The sequence below is a fragment of the Chelonoidis abingdonii genome, chromosome 5 (assembly GCF_003597395.2).
Source record: "Chelonoidis abingdonii isolate Lonesome George chromosome 5, CheloAbing_2.0, whole genome shotgun sequence".
Classification (NCBI taxonomy): Eukaryota; Metazoa; Chordata; order Testudines; family Testudinidae; genus Chelonoidis; species Chelonoidis abingdonii.
In genome coordinates, this window is record NC_133773.1 from 13668029 (window position 1) to 13690864 (window position 22836).

The 22836-nt window shown below is 41.7% G+C and overlaps 1 protein-coding gene across 7 annotated transcripts in view; it reads right to left on the reverse strand.

Moving 5' to 3' along the window:
* SLC4A4 (solute carrier family 4 member 4) overlaps positions 1-22836 on the reverse strand; it is a 242866-nt gene that overhangs the window by 114247 nt on the left and 105783 nt on the right. For 5 of the 7 annotated variants that reach the window (XM_032768082.2, XM_032768077.2, XM_032768080.2 and 2 more), the window contains 3 exons: positions 15138-15273; positions 7415-7575; positions 924-1103 (listed from right to left, as the gene is read on the reverse strand). In XM_032768082.2, the coding sequence (XP_032623973.1) occupies positions 924-1103; positions 7415-7575; positions 15138-15273 (477 nt within the window). The remainder of the gene's footprint in view (positions 1-923; positions 1104-7414; positions 7576-15137; positions 15274-22836) is intronic. The other 2 variants (XM_032768081.2, XM_032768084.2) reach the window with 1 other exon arrangement.

A 22836-nucleotide genomic window follows, 5' to 3' on the forward strand; every position in this document is an offset into this window, starting at 1 on the left:
ACTGCCATTAGTACGGTATTACCACCATCACCTCATTTTGACTTCCTGCTATTTTAAAACAGTAACTTGTAAATGTTCTTCATACAACACTTAAATAGTCTGCAAAATTCCAAGCCATGCCAAAGCCTTCTCACTGCCTTAACATGTTATTCTTGCTTTTCTGGACACTATTTTCTAACAGGTCTGCTTTACTAAGTGCAAATCTCAATGCACTTTTAGCTATGGAGTTGCTACTTATGCATAAAGTATAAGTATAAACTATACACATACATACGTGCCTACAAATACACATATACAAATGCATATTTAAAGGACACACACCCCCATATCTGTTTATATACATATAGACACTTTCATAGGATGATTTCGTTTAAGATGAACAAAGCTTCATGGAAATCAGCTTTCACCACACTGAACAAATATCACTGTGTACTAAAAACAGAGCTCGCTTTTACTATCTTATATTCAGAGCCTTACTTTAAAGTCTATGTACATCTTCGATAAGAAACTTTAATATGCTTAAAAACATGGTCTATAATTTATAAAATATTACCCAACTAGCCTTTAGGGTCTCACGCACTTTTCTCCCTATATGTTCTCATACTATACACACTCACTGATCTTTATCACCTCTCCATCATCTGAAAGTGTCACTGCAAGTATTACTCTGTGAGCCTCATGGAGTATTGTATTCTGCTATCAGATACCTAGCACTGTACCCTCTCGTGTTCACTCAGTTAGTCCAGCAAAGATATGGACAGAGCAACATGCCACAGCAGCAGAGCCCATAACTGATGCATTATCAGAAGGGCCCACTACGCTACTTGCGTGTTAGAAAAAGCATGGCCATGAGACGGCAATGGAGTTAGTTTTTTGTGGGTTTCTTTCAAAGGAAGGCTACAGCCAACTGGCCTCTGCATTACCATTATCAGGGTTGGTAAACATCCTACTTGCACTGGAGACGGTCTTCCCAATGTCAGCCAGAGAGCGTAGGTTGGATTTCTTGGTCTGGTGCCGGTGCTTCCTGAGCAGCGTGTAGGTGACCTTGTCCTTCATGTCCAGTTTCAACAGGCCCGTCTCAATTTGATTGTCAACAACCATCTCTGTTACACAAAGAAATAAGGGAATGGAGAGGGGAGAAAAATCACAAAGTTATTTTAATTATTAGCCTGCTATCTTCAGCTAAGTGTCTGGTTTCTTGAGTTCACCCTACTTGTTCCGGGGCTTTCCCTCTTCTGCCAACATTTTTTTAATAATGTGATTTTTTTTTTTGTTTAAAAGTAGGTTTTCCTTTTAAGAATTTCTTTTGAAACAAAACTTAAGTATGTTTGTCTTCCAAAAGTCACTAGCCCTGCGCAGGAGGCCCCTAAAAGAAACAATGCTAGCATTGACTTCAGAGGTAAGGACTGCTCTCTGCCACTCAGAAAGGGAAAGGATCTGCTACACAGAATGAAAAATGCTCATGGGTACGTACTGTCATCAAGATGCTACAGCAACACCACAGGTGGAATTCTGTCTCCAATGCCTATTGACTTCAATAGGGCCAGTATTTCACTCCAGAGGTTTCCAGCTAAATGCAATTTAACAAGAACTATGGAGTAAAATTCCTGGGAATGACTGAACAATTAAACTATATCCCTAAATCCACAGTAAATTAACATCAACTACACAAGGTAGAACTCACTCAATTCTATGATCCCTAAAGACATTCTCTTATAAATATGAACTTGGGAAAGTCATCCAAAGGCAAATATTCCAGGATTTATGGGGTCTCAAGTCCAAGAGTGTTTTCTTTTTCTTGTTCTTTACTAAGACTCTTCCTGCAACCCGAAATCACTGCCTCACTCAAATTATCTGCAGAAGGGAGCAGCACTGGAATTATCGCCTCTGCTGACTATCATCAGTATTGTTAGTTCGGGCAAAAATATATTGTTTTAACACCTGCATGTTTCTGCCTTAACTGAGTCTCCATATAACTGCTTCCAGCCCCATTCCAAACCTTCTCCTTTCTTATCAACCCTCTCATTCCATCCCTATATCAGGAAAATCCTTATAAAAACAAAAGAGATAGACACATTTACTGAGAAACTTAATTCCCCAAGTCATATATTAAGTTACCCATTTCATTAATTCAGTCAATGTTTTGGTTCCTGAAGGGAAGGTCTCAGCTCTTTCTTTTACTTGTGCTAATTTACTCCAATTTAACTGCGCGTTTGTGTTTACGTGCGTGTACATGTGTGCAGACAAGACATTTTGCAAAAAAGAGGCTTTGTGCAATTTTTCCAATTAATTTTTACTGTTTGTATTCTATTTATTTAAACACCTGTGGAGAAGCTCAACTTTTCTTTCCCTGTCAATTTTATCTTTTTTTCCCCACTTGGCAAACTAACTCTTCTTCCCCATCTTCCATGTTCCTGATACAGTACAAAGCAACCAATCTGTGAGTTTTACTTTCTTGTTTGTCATCATCATTAATGAAGTCATCAGTGACTGAATAACTCCAAGAACGGAGTTTGCAGTTAACTAGTTGTCCCTCTGCTGTCTATCTGGCTTCTACAGCAGCAGAGCAAGAAATATGGTTACGTCAACCATAGGTATTAATTTCTTATTTAATTCGTCCGTGATAAGAGCACATATCTAAGGGGAAGAAAAAAATATTTAGGGGCCACTTTGAAAATGTGGCCTCAACCAGCCCTCTAATTTGGGGTGATTAAAGTTTTGGGTCTCCAATTTTAGGGGCTGGCTTTGGGGTATTTTATCTCCAGTCTTTGCATACAAATTTCACAATTATTTATGAATCAAAGAGACTGTGCTTGGTGCCGTAGGAGATAGAGACATAAAAGCAACTATTTAACCCAATTAGCCCTCAAAACTTGGGGTGATTCAAAATTGTAAGCCTCATGTTAAAGGCAGCTTTTGTAAATCTGGCTCTTTAGAATATAAAGGAACATGCCTCACCTGACTGTGACTTTATACCAGGATGCAGTTGGAGCCTAGCCTACGAGACAATATTTCACTGTTTTTATGTGGAGAACTTTCAAAAATTAATTATGCTATTTGTACTGATTCTTAAAGCAAGTTATTGTTTACTTTAACTGTGCTTCCACCAGAGATTACTCTAACTAGTTTGTTTTCTGTTTCTCTTTTAATGAGAATTCTCATACATCAGTGAGAATACAGTATTTACAACAGTCATCAGAGGTCATGCAATACTATAGCTCTTTTCATACAAAAAACATCTCGCCATCAGCTCTCAAAAGACAACATCAGCTCTGTGAAGCAAATCCCCTCACTTGCCTTCAGTCCCCTCCTTTGTAGGCACAGAGCACTCACACCATGGGCCAAGTCCTACCCCCTTTACCACCCTATTCTGAAAACTGGCCCATCATATCAATTTTGCATCTTGCTAGTTGTGTCAAAATTATGAGAAACGTTCTCTACGAAGCAGTGATTGTGATGTAGTCTTTTCCTAACGGATGTGAACTTGAAAGTTGTATGTTTCTGATGCTACACACAGCCTGTAGTATTCCCTTCACACATATGCAGAGAAGGCTGCTAATGAATAGCTGACTCGCTGTCTTAGTGCACGCGAACATAGCCCTGTTTGAAACAGAACTACATTGACGTGAACTAGAAACCATTTAGTGCATGGCAGCAGGGTCTACATCGGGCAGAGGGCAACATGTTAAAGCACATTACATTTCACAACCCTGTAGTCCAGATTGGCGCACCACATTGACAAGCCCTTAGCTATTTTTAGCATTCCAATCACCTGAGTATCTAAATGTGAAATACAATACAATGATAAGCATAACAATCAATGCAGAGGAGTCTCCTCATCTCTACCTATGCTCTGGTGCTACGACTTTCTTTTCCCTCCTTCTCTCCTTCCCCTTCTTTTCCCATCCTACTTCTACCTCCTGCTTTCCTGTTATTGCTAGTAGGGTTGCTAAGGTTGGTTTTGCACTGGGGTCTCCTCTGAAAAAGGATAGGCTCTCTCATTTTAACCTCTTCCAGGAAGGTGTTCCACCACCTAAGACCCGCATCACAAAACCTCTGCCTCTAGCTCTCAAAATGCCACTGCAGCATTTCTGATAGAACTGGTTGAAATTTTTCAAATATTGGCATCAAAACTAATGAAATGTTTGTTTCCCCTTCTCCCCTCCACCTCCCAATTTTCCAATTGATTATAGAGCTGGGCATGTTTTTTTTTAAAACCCTTTGAAATAAAATAAAAATTAAGCACAAGAAAAACATTCATGACACTTCTTCCTCTTTCTTCCAATCAGCATGCCTTTCTCGTTTCCGTGTCCTTCATGAACAAAGCCGTCTTGGAGGATCATGGATGATGAGGTGGTTGCCAGTGTAGCCTTAGCCTGGTCCACAACTATTGAGGGCCGTGAAGATTGAGACCTTAAATTAAACCCATAACTTAGGTAACACAGTGCCCGAGGGGAGCACAGAGCATTGGTCAGATGCACTCTTGGTGACTATCCTTGTTTCAGAATCAGATTGCCACAGCCTGTATCATTTTTTTTCTAACATCAAAGATGACAGCTCTGTGTATAAACAAGAGCAATTTATTTTATTTTTTAATAGTTTAGTATTTGAAAGCTGTGGCTGGACAAATAATTGTATATCATCAATGGCTCTTGTCCACTGTTCGGCATGTGCATACAAGTTACTTATAAATATATATTTTTATTTGGGGAGCACAGATAGCTTGCTCAGTGCTATGCACAACACAGAGGAAAACAGTTCCTACCCTAAGAAGCTTATAATCTATGATCATGATCCTGCAGAAACGTACATATGTTTGACTTTATGCAGTGAGTAATCCCACTGAAGTCAATAGAGGAAAGAAGCATTGAGCTGTTCTAATGATAACAGCGCAAATACATTGAAGTCAATGGGTCTTTGCATGATTGGAGTCTAAGATAACACTTGACATTTGAAATTCCTCCCACGCAGTGCCTAGTGTCAATCAAAATACAGTTGACACCTTCTTGCATGAGTTAATTAAAATTAAATTGCTAAGAGGGTCTATATGGCTTAGGGAAGTAACATTGCCACACAGAGCGTGAATCCAATCAGGACAGTAGCAAGTACAAGCGGGTACCAACTGATGATTATTTGGTGGCCTATAGTCTGGTGATCCCAGTCCAGTTGCCAGGTGAACTTAGAATAAGGGGTGCTCCTTAGTTTAAAGGACATTCCTCATCTGATGTCTAATGTCTCCCATTAAGTCGATATAGTACTTGTTTTGGCTCTATTTTCAGCAATAATCATGCATACCTACATATACCCGTTATTCCTGCCATTTTTCAGATGGGTCTTTTCCATACAGAGGAAAAGCCTGGACTAGCTAATGTAGAAGTGGATTAACCTTAAACTACAGAAAGGCGCCCCTAGTGCCGAATAAGAGCGTCCATAGAGGGAACTAGTGCGGAATACCTATTGCTCTTTTAATTCATACCCTAGCTATTTTGGACTAACTTCCCCCTTGTAGATAAGCCCAGTTTCTTTGGGGGACAGGGGTGCATGCTCAAAGTTTTCGGGAGAAATCTTTACAGTTGTTTCAAGTTACAGGAAGCAGTTTGGGTTTGAAGATGACTCAGGGAAACAGTTTGTGCTTTTAACTGAGATTCCTGTAAGAACAAAGGTATGGAAACAAAAGTGGATTTCCAGGTGATAAGGGATTGGGCTAAGGAATTTCCCTCAGTCAAGAAGAGGTAATAAGCACATGCTTTTAACTAAGAGTAAATTCAGAGTACAAGGAAGTTAAAAATTCATATTAAAGCAATCTAGGACAGAATTTAGCCCTGGCTTAGAGCTCAAGCAGAAGAGGAGGCTGGGGAAATTTACAGGTGTCGCCAGTTACATCTTTTTAGATAAAATTATGCTGCCACTTATTTTTTGTTTTATAGGAAGGAGTTGGGGAACGTACTTTTTAGACAGACTTAGGACACTGGTTTGAGTCACAAACCTATCACTAACGGGTATCCCCCTGCCCAACAATGAGAAAAAGGAATCTTAGAGAATCCACAAAGCAGAGGAGAGCTTGGAAGTCCTTAAGCAAGTACCACCACTATCAGCAAATAGGTAAAACTGAACCACTAAAACTATGTTCGGTTCTGCATAGTGAAATCCAATCTATGAATTCTTTAACGCCGCGTAAAGCAAAAAAGCCCCTGGTGAGGGTTTAACTAACATGGACTGTAACCACCATGCTCTTGTAGCTGGTATTAGTGACGTGCTTGAATATCACCTTGGATGTGGAAACTGTATTTCTCTGTTATTCTGTTACACCATGAATTAATAACAAACAGAAAGAGGAATACCAATTCACAGGGTAATTTATTATAAAAGGAATTCAGTTTCGCTCATTAAATGTGTCTATAGTTTTTCCCTTAAACAAGTAGAGGGTAAATATTCTCTGATATTAAACTGCAGTGTTGCCCGCTAATGAGATTTGCTGTTTTTCTTCAAGCCTCAGCTCCTGGAACCATGTCATTAAGGGAGAGATTTAAAAATCTACTCATGGTTACAGAGAAAGTCTTGGAAATGTGAACCCTATAGGCTCATAAAAGGTGGAAGAAAATAAAAATTACCTAACATTTCTTATTTTTTAAAATCAATCCCATATTTTGAGGACAAACTCATGCTTAGCCCTGGAACAACTCTACCCTGAAGTCGCTATAATAGTTTTAGAGCCAAGTAGAGTGAGTTCCTCAGAGGAACTGTGCAGTGTAGCGCTCAGCATTAGCCTAATTCTGTAGTCAATGGTACTATTACCAGTGAGTTCACTGGGAGAAGAGATAGACCAATACTGAGCACTTCTGCAAAGCCCAACACTTAAGGTCTGACAGCAGTGGAATGTGGATCCCCGTTCATGCACAGAACAGTGTCAACACAGGTAGCAGTGATGCAAACTACCCACATTGCTCTAATGTGCCTGAACCCTGATTGGGAGCAATCACCTCTAGAAGCAAGAGAATAAGTCACTCTCCATTCTCATCCACTGCTCCACTTCTCAGGTGAGATGGCCAACAGAAGTGCTAGTTCATGGCAAATGTAACAGTGGTTCCTATGACATGGACATCTGTTCACTCAGAGCTGAACTGACAGCACCAATCGTTTTGCATAGGCTACTGAAGAGCCATTGAATGGCAATAGCTTTCAATCACAATCAAGCAGCGCTGTATGCTACAGGTGAAGGACTTTGTATCTTCCAAGCCACCTAGTTCAAGCTACTCCTGTCATTCCAGATAGCCTGGGACATGGGTTGACTTGGAAGCCAAAAAGCTCATTCCTTCACTTTCACTGACAGTCATTATTCAGGCTCTGAGGAAGAGAGCACTGAGGGTGGTGAGGGGGAGAATTATTGAAACAGCCTCCATGGAATCTTACTTACCCACTACCTGAGGGAGAGAAGTGGCCTCCAAATCCAACAGGATGGATCCTTTCTCTATACACGTCCTCAGTTCGAACAAGCTGTGCAGGGACAACGTCGCGACATGAGGCTTGCTCCATCTCTCTCCGCCCTGTTCCACTTTCTCTTCAAACTTTATCCACCTATGGAAGGGCAGAGCAGCAAGAATACGTTAAAAATGTTTCCTCCGGCATTTCTGAAAGAGGGAAAAACAGACAGATTGTCACAGGGTGTTGCCAGGTTTAAACATACATGAGGTCATAGACACATCACTCTAAATTAAGACAACGAAAATCAAACAACAACTATACCAATGTCACTCACTCTCTGAACAGGCCAAAGGTTTGCAAGTTAGCCACCTAATCAATAGTGGGCCACCTAGATTAAAGTGCTGAGTACCCAAAGTCCCCAAAGGACAATGGATTATCAACCGCTTTACAGTCTCTCTGGCACATTATTGCTCACGATGTAGTATGTGAAAGACAACCATGTACAGTCAATTTTAAACTTATAAATAAAGAAGACAGCTCTTTGCCAAAAAACTCACTAGCTCGCCTGAAACATCCAAAATCAAAATGGGGAGTAGGGGGAAAAAAATCAGCTTTCATGAAGCCTTTCTTAATTGAAAAAAAAAAAAGGTATTAGTTTTCTACATTCTGTATCTAGTTATTTAATGATTCAATGGCATTTTCCTGGAAAAAAAACCTGCAAGCTCATCTCTCTAGTAGAAGATTAAAGCAAAGGTTAAACACCACTGCGTGTAAAACATTATTTACACACCTAAAACCATGTCATCAGGTTAAAACATTAAAGTGTCAGGTCTAAATCTTCAAAAGCAAAGAAACTCAAATATCTTCAATTCTCACTATTGTGCCTAAAAGCAGCAAAGAGTCCTGTGGCACCTTATAGACAAACAGACGTATTGGAACATGAGCTTTTGTGGGTGAATACCCATTTTGTCAGATGCATGACTAACACAGCTATCCCTCTGATATTGTGCCTAAGTATAGCAGATCATACAGAAGGAGTGTGACCAGCAGGCCAATACGTAATGCAGTCAATAGCTAGGTGGGTTCTTTCCTTCTCATATAACACAAGTAACAAAAAGTTTTGCAAGTCAGATTCTGCCCTCAATAACCCCTGCCTAACCACTGATGTGGTCAATTGGTTTGCACAGGTGTGACTTATTGGAACTTAGTAACAATTCCAAGGAGGCATAAGGATGGAAAAAATTCAGCTTTATTCCTTAGTCATGTTAACTACTACAGCGCTAGCAAAAGAAAGGGAAACCCATAAAAACTAATTTCTTCCTCTACAAAAAGCAGATGTGACTGATATTCATGCATCCCTGTGTGTAAGGAGGACATATTTTTTACATAAATCGAGTTTTAGAGTATAAACATGCTTAAATTTAAGCCATTCCTGGATATTATTTTAACAGATTTTGAAAATAAACATTTTGAGACTTTTAAAAAGCTTCTTTTTACCCAAAGAAAATGTTGTGACTTTTGTCGGAAAGTACTAAAGGAGGACTGTTCAGTTTACAGAGGCTAGGATTCCCTGATTTACTGAATTTTACCCTGCATGAACATAAAGCCTGCAAATTAAAGAGACCTTGACATTTTTGTTGAAGGTGTATTATTCACAATAAAGCACTTTCCCATATTTGATTTGGATTTGGTTTTTGTTTGGTTTTCTCCATATAATCTGCAATATTTAGCTTTGATAAAGTAAGCTTTAACTTATTTTTACAAGTGTTTGAACTGTTAACTGCTATATTTAGTGCACTTCTAAAGCTCTGCTGAATAGATTTTCCTGCAAATTCTGTTTCACAAACCAAATATTCTCCTAGGTGGAGACTTCCTGCAGTTCAAGCCAAGTCGCATAGAAATGAATGGGAGCTTGTGCCTACGTGCTTTTGAAAATCCCAGTAAAATCCTATCTGCATCTGTAGGTACCTAAATATCTATAAACACCTGGTTCCCAGTCACTTCATTCTTAAACTCCCTTTGAATTCTTGAATGTCTACCACCTAATCTGGAAATTTATTTAGTTTAGCAATCTGTCCCAATTTCTCCTCTTTTGACACTTCAGTCTCTGACAATGCCCTTTCTTTGATATCTGCAAACAGAGTAGGTTCAAGATAGGATGTTGTGTGTGATACCCAGGGCCGGTGCAACCATTTAGGCAACCTAGGCGGTCACCTAGGGCGCTGGCATTTGGGGGGCGCCATTTTCTTTGGCAGCAACCGTGGCAGCCGGATCTTCGGCCACCCCAGTCGCTGCCGGCATTTAGGTGGAGGGAGCTGGGGCAGGGGAGCGCGGGGAGGGCCGCCTGCAGCAAGTAAAGGGAGGGGGCACACCTAGGGGAACTCCCTGCTCCAGCTCACCCCTGCCCCGCCTTCTCTCCGAACACGCCATGGCCGCTTCACTTCTCCCGCTTTGCAGGCTTGCAGTGCCTAAGCTGATTGGCACCACAAGCCTGAAAGGCGAGAGAAGTGAAACGGCCATGGCGTGCTCGGGGAGGAGGTGAGGCAGGGATGAGCTGGGGCGGGGGGGTGCCTCAGGGCAGAGGGTGGGGAGCTGCTGGAAGGGGGGTGCCTCAGGGCAGAGAGTGGGGAGCTGCCGCAGGGGGGGGGGGGCGCCTCAGGACGGGTGCGCAGGGGGTGAGGGAGCACAAGGTGGAAGTTTCGCTTAGGGAGTGAAACATCCTTGCACCGGCCCTGGTGATACCTGAGTGGTGAAGTCTCATGGAAAGAAATCATTTAGCTTCTCTGCATATCCTTATTATTTCCTTTACTGCCTGGTAATCCAGCAGACCTATCAAATCTCTCAGGTTTCTGATGCATTTAAAGAATTTCTTGTTAGTTGTTATACTTTTGGTTATTTTCCCTTCACATTCCCTCATACCATAGAGCTCTTAATTTCCACTCTTGTTCACCTACCTTTGTTTGCTGATGGTATGAAAGGATGAACAGAAATTAGCAGAAAAATTAAAACCTCAGCTAATCCAAATTTTAGTCAAATTTAGCTCTGATTCAGAGGCAGAAGTGACTCTAAAAATAATTTAACTGTAGCCCCTAAATTGGAGGTTAGTGTTCAATAGCCCAGAGGATCAGGTAAGTTGCCTGGGTCAATTAAGTGCTTAGTCAGTGCTCAGTACTTGTAGCTACAATGAGGATAGCTAAAAATCACCAGGTTAAGGCCCCATCAGAGTAAAAAAATTAAAAAAAAAAAAAAAAAATACTGCAATTGAATGAGATTCAGTCCTAGTATAACTTTTGCAATTTAATCATTTAAATTCAGCAATCTCAGAATTGCTGCTAATATTATAATCATTCAGTTGCATTCCCATAAGTAATGTCCTAGACAGGACCCGCTCTTCTTGGAACACCCCTGAAAAGCTTATAGGTTCTTTGCATGCTGGAGCAGAATGCTGGTAGTTCAGTTAGCACTGAGCAGATACCAAGCTAGCATAAAAATATCAGCTGTACTGAATATATATACACCTTGATATTAAGTCTCAAAAAATGAGATTACCCTCTTTTTATTAAAAATAGCCAAGGTCCTGATCCTCCAATGCCCAGCTAGAATTTATTTTAGGTATCAGAATCATTCTTGATACATAACTTTGGAGGTCAAATGCAGGAAGTTGCATTTGTAGTTGGTCGAGCAATGAGAACGTTCTTGGGCAAGTGAAGAACTTCCAAGCGGATCAAAGGGGAGAAGATGTGTGTAAGTGCTACAGTACACCCTTGCTATAATGAACCCAAATAATATAATAATCCAAACTCTGTTCAGTATAACATGGGGTATGTTATAGCAGGGGGAGGGGAGGGAAACAGATCCCCCAGCCCCAGGACCAGAGGAGCACTCTGCCTAGCAGTGGCCCCAGCACCAGAAGATCTGTCACCTCCTTACCCTGCAGCCTTGGGACTAGAGGAGATCTCAGTCCCCCACACAGCAGGCAGGGCTAGAGGCAGGATCCAGAGACCACATTTGCTATAGTCCAAGGTTCGCTATTGTGAAGGGTGTTATAGTGAGGGTCTACCATACATGTACCCATCAATATTTACTGCGGTGTGAATTCAGCATTGTGGAGTGTCCTGGGTATTTGAAGAGAGAATGTCTATAAAAGCAGCATAACAACAAATCGATTCAGGGCAAGAGGTTGCTAGCTTGATTATTTGAAATGTTTTTCATCACCTCAGTCCAGTTTTACTCCTGACCTCTACACACCTGGCTTCACTGCGTTGGCTGCACTGCACTGAACTCCCATCCAATACCCAGTTTTAATCACTTGGACTAATTCAAATAAAAAAAAATTTAAAACCTCAGTTTATGCTTCCTGGGCCTCAACAATGTTCCAGATTTAGAAACTGCAGCATCCAAAGGCTCCTCAAAGTGCCCAGGGACACTGCACATTTCGGATTTCAGAATTACACTGCCGGTCCCAGTTCAAACAGCCATGTGCTGGTAGATTAGGAAAATCTGATGCAGATGCATTTAAATGCTCCCAAAACCATTTCTTATACTCTAATATTGGTTTGAGAGCCTGCTATGGGCCAGCTCAATGCTCACCATGTTTTAACATTGCTAACAACTGCACTGGTCAACAGGCCAAGCAAGGGATGAAATTATTTTCAGTGTCTCCACATAAAGTGGTTGAAGAGGCCTATATTTTTTTGATCCTTGTTATATACAATTCTTGGACCGTCTTATCACAAGGCTAGGAATGGGGTTGCCAACTTTCTAATCACATAAAACCTAACACCCTTGCCCCACCCCTTCTCAGAGGCCCCACCCCTTTTCCCAGGCCCTGCCCCCTGCTTGCTCTATCCCCCCATGGCTCACTCTTCCCCATTCTCTCTCACTTTCAAGGGGCAGAGGGTTGGGGTGCAGGAAGGGGTGAGGGCTCCGGCTTGGGGTGGGATGATGAGTTCAGGAGGGGGCCAGGAAGTTGGGGTGCGCGTGGGGGGGGGGGTGTTCCTGGCAGCTCTTACCACGGCTTTGAGGAAGAGGCCGCCAGGTCCCTGTGGTCTCTAGGCACATGGGCAGTCAGGTGGCTCTGTGCAGTGAGCACTGCCTTTGAGCCTGCAGGCACCACCCCCTGCAGCTCCCATTGGTCATAGTTCCCAGCCAATAGGAGCTGCGGAGCCAGTACTCGGGGCAATGGCAGTGCACGGCGCTTCCCTGGCCACCCCAGCACGTAGGAGCCGCAGGGACCTGGCGGCCACTTCCGGGAGCCATGCACAGCTAGGGCTGGCAGGGAGCCTGCCTTAGCCCTGGGACCCCACTGCGCCAATCGGACTTTTAACAGCCCAGTTGGTGGTGCCGTCCGGAACCGCCAGGGTCCCTTTTCGACCAGACATTCTGGTCAAAAACAGGACGCCTGGGAACTATAGCTAGGAACATACTGAAGGAAAGTAACACGCTACTTGACATTGCTCACCAGAAGAGCAAGGAACACTGCAAAAAGAATTCCAAAAGACCACAAAACCATTTCAGGTCTTTTTGGTGCAATCACAGGACCAGAGTTTTGGTATGATAGCCTCATTACTGGTACACTGGACTAGCTCCTGAGCATACTGCAGTGCATCCACTGCTAAGGTTTCAGGCCTTTTCATTTTGCTGCCAATTTGCATGTCGTTTAACTACTGGTGACCTGCAAAGAAGTTCGCCTGGAAGCACAACAGCTTCGACATTGACACCAACTGAGTTAATTACAATTAGTATCAACCCAGTGAACAAAAACTGCTAATGACCAAAACCCTCAGCTGTTATCTTTCAACAGCCATGACTTTTGCTGTTTCTGCACAGCTCTGGTGAATTCACATGGTCCCACGTGAACCTTGGCTACACCAGGATGCTCAAATATACAGTCCTATCGAGCAGATCCAGCAAAGTGGCAGGACACTGAATAAAGCATGCAGCATTTAAAAGAAAAAACTATTCAGTTTGCTTTAACAAGGCATAGTATAATGAAAAGGAAGAGCCCATCCTCCAAAGTTATATCTACCTGAAGGCTTCTTTGAAATTATGTGACAGCTGTGGGCAAGTATCCGTCAAGATACTTTGGTGATCCCTCATGAAAAACCTAGTTGAGACTCCTTTTCCTTTGGCTCTGAAAGAGGGTCCTTACAATTAAATACTGTCTTTTACCCACTAAGCCAAATCAAATTCACACCAACAGCTCCTCCTCAGATGTATGCTGCTTACCTCTTTATAATTACAATTAAAATAGAAGAGCAGCCAAAAAGATGTGCAGTATTTGTGGAGTTAAGAGAAACCTCCTGGCCTATTTTCACACTGAAGGAAGAAGGCACATTCTGTTCCAGGTAAGAAAATATAAGTTTAGATACAAAACATGAAAATGGATAAATTGTTAGTTTTTATCATTAGATCTTCTAAAAGGGAAAAGTGGTATAGTCAGTGGAAGGAATAATCAGCTTTAGAAAGCAGAGAGGTGATGCACACAACAAAATGCAAATACTGAACTAATGATAAGGAAAAAAGAGTAATAGAGGGAGAAAAGAAAGACCAATAAGCAAGAATTTAAAGAGGAAAGGTGAAGAGTCTTTAAATAGGCTCTACAGGAGACTGAAAAGTAGAAATGGGGAAGATAAGGGGACAGGTTGAGTGGCTCATTAAAAATCACAGGTAAAAGGCTATTAAGGTAACCAAATAAGAGGGACTAACCCGAACATGGCCAGAGACCTTTAAGATTGGCAGGTGGAGAGAAAGCTTAGCAGAGCTACAATAAAGGAAAATGAAAAGCTAATATTCAAAAGGTGTGAGGGGAGAGGAAAAAGCCCTGGAAAATATTTACTCTGAATTCTTCTCTCTAGTGGAATACCCAAGTCTAATACTTCATGCAGCTTCCCATAGAGCACAAAGATGAAATTTCAAGACCAGTTACTGTCACTGTACAGAAAAATTCCAACCTAGCAAGCCCGAGGCGCTAAAAAGAAGCAATTATGAACAGCTAAACTGCCAGCTAAATTAATTGCAGATATCATGATTAACGATTTTCTATCATTCCAAACTAATTTATCTGAATGCATTGTTCACAAAATGGTCTAAAATCAATTTTCATGGACTATCAGACAAAGAGTGCAGTTCTGAATTAATTCCAGAGTATAACAGAGAATAAAACAGAGAATAAACATCAGAAAAAATCAAAATGGTCCATCTATTCTAGCAAATACCCTGAGGGAATAACTCGCTACAAAAAAAAAAAAAAAATACCTGGGTGTTTTTTATTCATTTAAAATGAATGTAATTATTAGCTACTCAGGACAAAGACCAAGACTGAAGTTTTCAAACTTGTATCTGAAATTGGACTCCTAGATTCATGTTCAGGCACCAAAACAAAAGTAGCTTTAAGGAGGCCTTAAAAGCTTAACTTCAGGCACCCAATTCTGGCCAGCACGAGCTACCTGTTTGCAAAGCCCAAGGTACACTTTTGGCTCTGAATAAAGTATAAATTCAAACAAATCCGGTACTCTAGATCTTCTGTTTTTAGAGAAGATTTAAATAAAGGCTGGAATGAACCACTAAGGTCTCCCTTTTGGAAGAGCCTCAATGAATTTGAGAGGACAACGTCTGAACCATACCCTAAACAGGGATGTTATTCTCTACGACTTTCCCATAAAGATTCCCAAGCAGTTGCATCTCCCTCTCAGAGTAAAGGAAAAATGCCTCACCTTGCCGTCTCCTTCCACTCCATCTCTTGTCCATCAACAGCCAGAAGCTCGTCCAGTTCGGTGAAGAGCTGAGGGGGTGCAGGGCTGTCATCTTCTTCACCCAAAATGAAGCGAATTCGCTCAGCAGCGGGGGAGACTGCAGAGGTGAAAATACTGCGGTTAACAGCCTGAATGATGATCTGGGATGTTCGGCTTCTCTCCTTCCCCTTCTCCCCAAAGCTATTTAGCTTTTTCTCCGTGTTGTCTTTTTCACTTGACATTTTAATTCTCTCTCTCTCTCTCTGTCTATAGTTCCCTCTCTTCCCTCTCCTCCCACTTACTTCTTAAAACTTCAGACTGGGAGTAAAGTTCAGGAAGACTTGCCTCTTCCTACAGTCCCTAACTGTGTTACAACAATCCACAGCCCCGTGTAAAAAGAGAACTATCAAGCTCAAAACCAATACGTTCTATGGTGCATGCCAAGGACCTTTAGTACTCTGATCAGCTGAGGTCCTCCAGCCCTTTTTTTATATGACATAAAACCAGTTTAAGCCAAACTGTTTTGGGGGTATACAGCAGAGGAAAAGCAGCAGCATCCCACTGCCAGCTTTCCCCTCCCTTTGGAGGAAGCTGGCTTTCTAACTGGTTTGCAAGCCAATCTGTAACCCTCCAAGACTCATTACTAGTGAAAAGAATATTTAACAAAAAAGTTTGCCTCGTCTTTACATGAAGACTGTGCCTGAACGTATTTAGTCAGGCATCAACGCACTGGAAAAAAACAACCCTCAGGTAAAATATTGTCCATTCAAGGAAAAGAAAACTCATTTCGCCATATGGCCCCGTGCTGAAGCAGATAACTGAAAGTTCTGTGGGGCTCCTTTTGACCTGTTAGCTAAGGACAAATTAACTGAAATTCTCGCCAGTTCAAGGGGGAAAAGAGAATGGCTATCTTATCCTCATAATAAAGGACTTACAGCTTCACTCTAGGTATTTTACAGGTCTAACTATACCCTCAACAACAAAACCTCATGCTTCAACTGACTTTAAATATAACCTGCAGCAGACTTAAAACAGTGGTTTGTGCTCTTGTTTGCTTCCTTCTTGTGTATAAAGAGGTAAAGGACAGTTGTTGGGTTTGGTTCTGATTTTTAAGAGGGAGAAAGGGCTTTTTCCCCCCATCTTTTTTTTTTTAAACCTTAGTTATCAGAAATGTCAAGCCTGGTCCTTTCCCCTACAGTTTTACTAGGGGATTGCTCGAGATTGGAGAAGTTTTGTAAGTTCTTACACTTTAAAATGACAAAGTGGAGCGTTGAGACCTAAAGAAAGATATCCTTTTAACTGAGTGTTTATTGGGCCTCGAAGTTAAATAGAAGTTTACAAAGTAGGTGTTCTAATAAAAAACTCCTCCCCTCTCCCATATAAGAATGATTAAAAAATATAGGAGGCCATGGTTATGAAAAAAATAACATGCCAGTTACATACAAAATAGACCAAGGACAGATAGATACTTAGATATTTGGTTCTCTTTTATTCTATACTCAAAGTATGTTCACCTGGAAAAACACCAACACGTGTCCAATTAACATTTGATAGACACTCCTGGTCTGTTAAATACAGGTCTATTTGGCTTTCACTCAACTTAACATCACTAGAAACAACACATTATAGGTTTTCTAATGATGCGCCCTCTGTAATATGGTAACATCTTGTTAAAAAGAAAGACGTGATGCCTATTTTTCTGTATAAAGTCTCTTTAAATAAAAGCTACTGTTGTAATGATGGTTTTATTTTTGATATTTACATGGTAAGGATTTGTAAACTTGTTAAAAAGTCCTAAATAAACAAACAGAAAAACAAACAAAATCCTTCCCTGTCAATAGCTCAGCTTTCCTCCTCTTGCAATAGAAATATTTAACCAGTTCTCCAGTCACCGTAAGAGTTTCCCATAGTGGACGAGATCCGAACTTCTAATGTAAAGAAACAAGCAAGAACGATTTCCCCTGCCCTAAAAAGAGACCTTTCATGCACTTATTTTTCATTTCCATCTACACCTTTAACTAAGGTGGCCATGTTTTTATAACGAAAACCCCCAGATATTTCCCTTGTGCCATTGTTTATACTATACAAAAAATAAAAGTCCACTTTTGCTTTTAAATGAGCACCCTCAACACTACTGCCCACTCCCAGTACTATTGCAACCTAGGAATATTTCTCAGAATGGAGAATTTTTTTCCAATAACTCAGTACTGGATTCTCATTCACGGTAAGACAACTTTACAGCTCTTTGGTAATGTAAAGGGGCATCATCATACATAGAAATCACATCCTTGGTCTCAGACTGATTTTTTGCATGAAATACTGAACAAGCGTTGCTAACAGTTACTTTGAGTAAAATTTGCAAAAGTGCCTAAGGGCTTGTCTACACTTAAAACGCTACAGTGGCACGGCTTCAGTGAAGATGCTACCTACACCGATGGGAGGGGTTCTCCCGGCAGCAGAGGTACTTCACCGCCCTGAGAGGTGGTAGCTAGGTTGACATAAGAATTCTCCTACCAACCTAGCTCTGTATGCACTGCGGGGTTAGATTGGTTTAACTGCATTTCTCAAGGGTGTTGATTTTTCACACCCCTGAGCAGCATAGTTATACCAACCCAGTGTGAACCAGGCCTATATGACTTAGAAGCCTAAGTCCCATTTTCAAAAGTTAGTCAGCACTTAGGAGCCAAGTCAATAGGACTTAGGCCTCTGAAAGTGCAGCTTGGCCACTTCTGAAAAATGTTACCTACTGAGCAAAACACCACCAATCATGGGATCTACATTCATTTGACTTCTTTTTTCATACCAAACTCTGATCATCACAATGAGCACTTGTTCCACTCTCTTTTTCCTGGTAAACACAGTGCAAATTCTATCTGCTATAGCAATGTTGATAAGTTATTTTAAAAAAATGTTTTGAATGATAATGATACCCCAGAAGCAGTTGCCCCAGTAAAACTGGGACATATGGTCTCTTTACCTTTACCATCATCTAACCCCTTCCCTGTTGTCCAGGGCTTGACAGCACATCAGTCCTGATCTTGAGGAAACAGCTTTAATCGTCTTGTTCACATTTAACTGCATTTATCTTTCATAGCAACCGGACAGCTAACTGTGCCTGCAGCTCAAGCAGTTGGAAGTCTAAGAGCTACAGAAAGTGGCTGCAATCATTTGCTGACTTTCAGGACTCAGACAACAGTTCTAAAAAAATCAAATCAGACCATGGTATCTAAACTTCTGTGTTTCAAAATCCATGTAACACTAAGGCAAAACAGAGTGAGGCAGGGATGGTGTTTTGAACTTTGACTCTGAAATTTCATTGTACTTGTTGAATCTTTGCTTAATTTCTTCTGGGTTTTGGGGGAAAGCAGGGAGAGGGTGAAAGCAGGGGTGTGGGGATAAACATGTATTGTTTTAGGGGAAGATTTTCAAAGACACAGGTGCACTTCCCTCTGACTTTCAATAGGCATGTCTTTGTGTCTTTGAATAACTTCTGTTTTAAAAAAGGCCCTAAAACCAAGTTTGATATCAGTTATGAGAAGGGGGATTCAAAGAAAAATCCCAGAGATCTGCTAAGGGATACATCATCATTCTGGATCCAATATCAAGCTAACGGGCTTAGCATTCATCCGAAGTTTGTACGTCCTTCTCTTAATACCCTCTCATTTCATACTCTAGAACAACTCTGGAGAAGCCATTCTCTGAATATGTCTTAACAACACTACATACTCCATTAGGTGGACTGCAGTTTGGTTTAGAGCTTGTTTGTTTTTTAGGACTTCCCTATTCTTCCTGAGGAGCATGAAGGCAACAGGCTCTAGAGCAAATCAAAAGCAACCCTGGGTAACACTAGAGAACAATACAAGGCACTGCCTTCCTCCCTCTCTGCCTGAATGTGACAGCTATAAATGTTTGATAACAGCACATTTTTACATTATGGACCAAATTTTGGGCCACTGTCAATGGATGTAGCTCCAAATTTGGCCCTGTAAACACAATTTATCTTCTCTTTGCTTTATCCTCCTCAGAATATTAGGGTTGGAAGGGACCTCCAACCCCCCGCTCAAAGCAGGACCAAACCCCAGTCAGAATTTTTCCCCAGTGCCCTAAGTTGCCCCTCAGGGATTGAACTCTCAACCCTAGGTTTAGCAGGCCAATGCTCAAACCACTGAGCTATCCCTCCCCCTCCTTCCTGGTTTTGAGATGTTGCTTCTGTTTCAGTTGATCTCTGCAGAAACATGAGGTGCAGTCCCACTAGTACTGAGCGCTGAACTTCTAGCACACACACTTCATGAAGGCCAAACCCTCTAACCACAGTCCTGCTGCTCAGCAACAGTTCCAGTGATTCTATTTTCTGACTCATTTCCACTGTAACCATCCTCCAGGTATATCACCTAGAGGCCTATTCTATAACCAATCCATGTGACTGTTCACTACAATGTTACTATACTTGAATGAGTTCTCACCTTCCCTCAAACCTCATGCGAGCCAGATCAGTTTGTTCATCACCTGTATGAATATATGTGGAAACATACTGATGTACTCTTTCATTTTTGAACTGCAAGTCATTTCATTGTGTTTACCCCTAAAGGGTATGCAGGAGGGCTGCTGCCCCACTCCTGGAGAACAGGGGTAAAAGCAGCCACAACTGTGGCCAGCTCAATTAGGGCCCAGCTGGCCCTGATAAGAGGGCTGGGAGCTAGGAGCTAGAAGAGTCTCACTCTAGCCCTGAAGTGGGAAGGGCCTAGGTGCCGGGGAGCATGGTACCTGAAACAGAGATGGGCTGGGGAAAAGGGCAGGGGAGCTCCCGCCTGGAAAAACCCCAGGCTGCAGGCCTTGGTGAACGCCTACAGGGGTACTGGGGCTGCAGAGATACAGCCGGGGAATAGGCAAAGGCAGCAAGTCCTACCCCCTTGCCAATGATGAGTGGCCATTACAGACTGCAGTCTGCCCCAGTGAAAGGGGGCCAGATGATAACTGGCAGTAACCACTGAGGCAAGATGGGCTTAAAGGGGTGGAGGTTCCCTGGGAGGGGAAACCAAGAGTAAGGAGGTATTGCTGGGGGCAGAACTGCTTAAGTTCCACTGAAACCAAATGGGACTTCATCTCACACAAAAGTGTTTTGCTGAATCAGGGCCCTGAGAAGGAGGAAAAATGCTGACCTTGAAAAAAATATACTGGTACTGGCAAACTATTAAAGCCAAAATACCATTACCACAACTGCTTTTAAATAGTGATAGAATAGAACTCTTCCTCAGTATTTAGCGTTCCGCTGCACTGTAGATGAAAAACGACCTTGTAGCCAAAATGTTAATTGCAAAATGGAAGTGAGTATTTATGAGCAGAGTGGGGAAGGGATGATTTTGTGGCTACAGCAGTGGACTGGGTCTTTGAGGGTCTGCATTCAATTTCTAGTTCTGCCACAGAATTCCCGTCACCTTGGGCGTTACTTAGTCTGTCTGTCAGTTCCCTCACCTGTCAGACAGAGATAATAATGTGTCTGTCTGTATAGACTGGAAGCTATTTAGGGCACGGATGCTACTATTTGTGTGCACAATGCCTGGCACAATGAAATATTATTGTATTTATTTCGTGATGTTGCAGTACCTAGGAGCCCTCATCATGGACTGCGTTAGACACTGCACAAACAAAACAGAAAATGATGGTCCCTTTCTCTCTCTCACACCCACACCCAATATCCAGCTGCAATGGGTTGGGATGTAGATTTCAGTGATCGAGCTTTTCTCCTTTAGGCAACTTGTTCCAATTCAGCTCAGAAAGCGGCAACTAAAAATAGTTGCCATTTCACAGCCTCTCAGAGGCTTCATGGCTCTGTCGTGGTCTAAGTGAAGTAAACTGGACAGTCACCATCACTGATGCCAGTCACTGGAATGAGTATAGAGACTGAGCTACCCATTCCCACTCCAGATCAAGACTGAGGTGCATTGGCAAGGTAGCGTGGGGAAGTTTGTGCTTCTAAATGTACCTGTAATGTAGCTGTTCTGGGGACTTCAATCATTGGTACTACCAATCTGCACTGATTTCACTTCTTACATTTTTTAAAGGTCTTTAAAAAATTAAAATGTCAAAAACTTTAAAACAGACCAAGTTAAAATGATTTGCCAGTTCTTCAAAAAATCAATATATTGTAACAAAGCTATTTATTAGAGCATAGGCATGTTAAACGTTTTAAAAAGTGAACCAGCAATTCCCTTAAAGTTCTGAACTATCTTCTGTACAGCTGATTGAGATTTTTCTCTTTTAAATCATTTAGAGGAGAGGAAACTTTATTGCCTTTATGTCTTATTCAACTGCTTAATAACTCCACATTCAGATGTGAAATTTTCACTACCAAAGCATTCACCAGGATTGTTTTATAGCAGGGATTACAAGGTTCTCATCGCTAAATCCAGCCTCAAAATACTGTAGCTAAACATTAGACTAGACCCTTTAAGTCTCTTGCTCTTTTTTCCTTTTGTCTTTGCTCATTTCAAATTAGCTGCATTTAGCACGGATGATAAGGTCCATGATCCAATTAAGGAATTTGCTGGGTCACAGGTCTCCTATGGCTTGCTTTACCACATGCTCTTTAGTGCAGTTCTGTAGGTTAATGGGCCATTTATGGGTTGTTTATGTGCTCTCTTAAGCAAGGAGAACATTTTCATCTTAATACCCTGAGCAAACAGCATGCGCTAAGTATACCAGGGACTGCCCAATATCGGCCAAGGACCAGAGTGCAATTAACCTCCGTGATGAACTCTGAAGGCCTCCTACAGTCTGACCTTTTTGAATGCCACCCTCATCCGTGCTTTTCAATCCTTTGCCTTTGTCCACCCAATTTAGAAGCTGCTGAAACCAGCACCATTAACCAGAGGAACAGCTGCTGGTTTTCAGAAATCCTGGGCACAGGGCAGGGAGAGGGGGAGAAGGTGGGGAGTGTTATTGCTGTCTCATCCCTGAAACAACCCAACAATCGACAGACGTAAGCATTAATCCATAATCTGATGGATATTTTTTTCCCTCAACATGCAAGGAATTAAAGTAGTAATTGCAGATGGTTAAAACGTTGCAATCCAACATTTTTAAAATATGTGTGTCACTCATGTCACTTTTTTTTTTTTTTAATCTTCCTTCCCCCTGCCCCCATCAGCTGGCTTACAAATGGCTTACAAAATAAATCACTTGCTAAACATCAGCAGTTTCTCCTAGTTCAGCTCAGGCCAATTAGGAGTACAATTTATACACTCAGGTTCCCAAAGGCAAAATCAATTTCCATCAACACATAGAAATCTCAGGGAGCTCAGATATACAGAGAGACACATTCTAGCACTACTACTTCATATTAACTGTAGCTAAATTTACAACTTCAGCATCAAGGTACCCATTGCTGCAATTGTCTACTGTCATTAGGAGCCTCCATCACTATTCTTGCCTGGTAAAGAAGAAAGCCCATTTGTCTGTAGCTCTCCTTACTACTCGCACAAATACACAGAGGCACCAAGAGAGCTCAAATTATCCTGAAATTACCTGCTACTTTAGGGCCAGATTATGGATGACTTCCTCACACTGAGGAGCTGTTACTCACAACAGTCCCCCATTAATTCAGCAGTAATTAAGGCATTCACAAATTGGCACTTGGGGTTTTAAAGCTTCTTCTCTGTATAGCTGGGGAGATCATTTGTAT